Source organism: Octopus bimaculoides, chromosome 2, assembly GCF_046866305.1.
Source record: "Octopus bimaculoides isolate indiv1 chromosome 2, ASM4686630v1, whole genome shotgun sequence".
NCBI lineage: Eukaryota > Metazoa > Mollusca > Cephalopoda > Octopoda > Octopodidae > Octopus > Octopus bimaculoides.
The window spans coordinates 39,487,296-39,490,484 of record NC_142929.1 but is presented as its reverse complement, the minus strand read 5'-3'; the positions used below and the strand labels follow the sequence as shown (position 1 = coordinate 39,490,484).

General features: G+C 31.2%; 1 protein-coding gene across 1 annotated transcript in view; it reads right to left on the bottom strand.

The window, feature by feature from the left end:
• Positions 1 to 573: 573 nt before the first annotated feature.
• The window catches only part of LOC106874682 (innexin unc-9), an 8,330-nt gene continuing 5,714 nt past the window's right edge, over positions 574 to 3,189 (bottom strand). Inside the window, exon 2 of the mRNA XM_014922486.3 lies at positions 574 to 2,206. Coding sequence (XP_014777972.1) covers positions 1,057 to 2,206 — 1,150 coding nt within the window. The 3' untranslated portion in view covers positions 574 to 1,056. The remainder of the gene's footprint in view (positions 2,207 to 3,189) is intronic.

The window sequence follows — 3,189 nt, the reverse complement described above, 5'->3', positions numbered from 1 at the left end:
ATATATATATAAAACGTTCAAGAACAATAACACTGGTCAACACGATTTTTGGTGAGTGGGGAACAACTTGAATACGATTCTACATTTACCTTACAGTTCGTGCTGACGAGAAACAGATATTTTCGGTAAGAGAATGTTGATTTCGAAACTATAGTACACGGATAATTTATATTTATGTAATTTTCATTGTCTTGCCCGCATACATTTTGGTATTTCGCTGAATTTCATTTGAGAACAATTAGGTCTTAGTAGATACATTACATGTGATTTTCTTCTAGCACATTAACAGTCCACCTAGTGGTCTTCTTTATATATACATAAATACATGCATACATACATGTATATATATATATATATATATATATATATATATATATATATATATATATATATATATATATATATATATATATGAGTGGAAGTCACTGATATGATATGATATGAAACGACATGATATGAAACGACATGATATGATATGATATGATACGATATGATGTGACAAGATATGATATGATATGCAAATAGCAAAAATAACAAATAAAAATCAGTTACTGATAAAGTATTCAACACGAGTTACAGTAATTTGTCTTTATTAATAGTTAGATTTTAAGTTTACATCGAGATCTGCTTCATTGTTGTGAAATAGTTAATAGCTTAATGATGATGAAAAATATTAATTACAAATATTAGTATATCAGAAAAGGCATGGAAAGATCACGAAACTACGGTATGCACGAAAATTTATGTGGTGTATTCATCAGTTTGAGGAAACTATTTTTTAAAATATCAAAAACGAAACGATAAGCAAAGTATTCTAAAGTTTAAAACTTTTTTCCTATAGTTCTCTTCTGAAACTGATGATACCGTCACGTGAATTCTCGAGTGCAGCTTTGTTTCCTTAGCTGTTCCTTGCCTCTTCTGACATTTGGAGTTGATATTTTTTGGGGTAAGAATCAGTATATGAGCATATCTTTGTTCAAGTATGTACATTTGTGTGTTTTCGAAGAAGGATGTATTATTTTAAATAGATATTGTAGAACCCATATATTTTATTTGTTAAAATTTACTTGTATTGCCAGGATTGTTTTCAGCTGTTCTAGCATTCCATAAATATTCCACTAAATCAGACAACACAAAATATGATGAGTTTTTCCCAACAATTCTTAAAGCCAGTATTCCATCATTTTTAAGATATTCATCGGTGAAACTTTTACATTCTATTTTATCCATTCTTGTTGTTCCATAGCCTTTAGATTTTAGGAATCTGAAGAAGAAATTGATATAGCTCTGCCTTACAAGTAGTCTGTACAGCCAAAGAAGTAGGCTTAAACAGCTTAAAACAGCAATAAAACTGAACCAAAACCATAGAAAGATGAAAATCTTCTCATTAAGAACATTAATCGGTAGTAAACATCTGGCCTTCAAGGTTAGAGTTATATCTTGATGTCTTACTTGGAAGTTACAGTAAGCAACTTTAGGGAAATAATGTTTTGTTGAGTTGGATTCTTGAAGTAGTTTTGAACCGAATGTGGTAAAGTCTAACCTTAGTAAAAACGTGAGTAAGAAATATTGACATATGGCATTCAGCGTGTACCATATTTTGCTAATAAGATAAATTCCAGACAGATATGTACCTCGATGCTTGTTTATAGTGAATATATGTAAAATGTTAATGTTTCTCTGAGATATCTGTCGTACATTTTCCAATCTCCTGTTGACCATAATCCATTTGTGAATATAAGAAGCTATTTGCTGAATGGATTTATTTCGTTCATTTTCTGACACCATTTGAAGATCATTTGTAAGTTGAACTAATTTATTAACATTCAACCCAGAAGTTTTATTCAACATTAACCAAAAATAATTGGGGGCCTTGAATAAAAATGCTTGGAATAATAGAATTATAGGAATCCAGAGATGATAATGGACCATAGTAGTGTATTCCTTTTCACTTAGTTTCTTGTCATCAGGTACATAGTACAAAGTACCGGTCCAGCACATACTTTCCATAAATTTACGTTCTGATGGCGGTATTAACACTGGCCTCCAACAACTGATTCCATGCTTTATATAAGTGCCAGAACTGACGACAACAGTAAATATAAGAAGTGCAGTGACTGTATATGTATGGCTTAATTTATCGACGATGTCATCATCTCCGCTGCCAAGAAACCATTTTTTAAAATCTTTCACTGTTTTAACACCCCTGAAATAAGAAAATAAGTATCTTGATATTGAATCAATTAAAAACAAAAACAAATAAAGCAATGAAGGTTAATCATCAAGGAACACCTTATTTTTAAGCGAATTTCATCAATAACATAATTTTGTTGGCGTTAATTTTCTTTTTCATGTTAAATGTTAAGCAACAGTGCGGAGACTTTAAGTATATGTCTGTTCGAAAACCACTGCACGGCTGAGCGTACAGTATAATCCTCAGCCAACCGAGGTGTGGTATACGTAGAGCATAGCGACTGTAGCTGGTACCTAATAGTCTTACTGATACCTTTCTACCGACACACAAATACATACACACACATATGCCTATGTCATAGATTTTCTCGACTGAAATTAACCTGCTCTACACATCAACAAATATATCGATCAAACGTTTCTACTTGATTGAGATTATAGGACATCCTTGCATGAACATTTCTAAAAACCAAAGCTCCATTATTTATTGATTTTATGATCTGCTAAACATTTATAATCTATATCTAAAAACACCATCTCTTTAAACAACAATATACTGGACGATGAAGAACTTCACATATGAGTAAGTTTACATTAGGTACAATGCACGCACTTCTAGAATGTGGAATATCTCAAACAAAGTATTTTAGACAATCCGCGTTTTTAATTTATACTCAACTTTCCTTCTCACCCATAAAACACACACACATGCTAATACTAAAATGTCATAACATTTTACCAGAAGTGAGCATAACTGTACAATTACGTCAACATTGCCTTACTAGTTTAGAAACACAATTCTAAACAAAAAATTAAAGTAGTACGTATCAAGTCCATCATCTCACTTCTTACTAGCAAGATCATAAAACATTAAATGTAACCTACCATAAAAATTTAAAATCTAAATATGCTACCATATTAGAAATAGGTCACATATCTACAACATTTAAAGTGTACAAAAAAAGACAATAAAAAGAAAGTGAAACACGTGGAAGC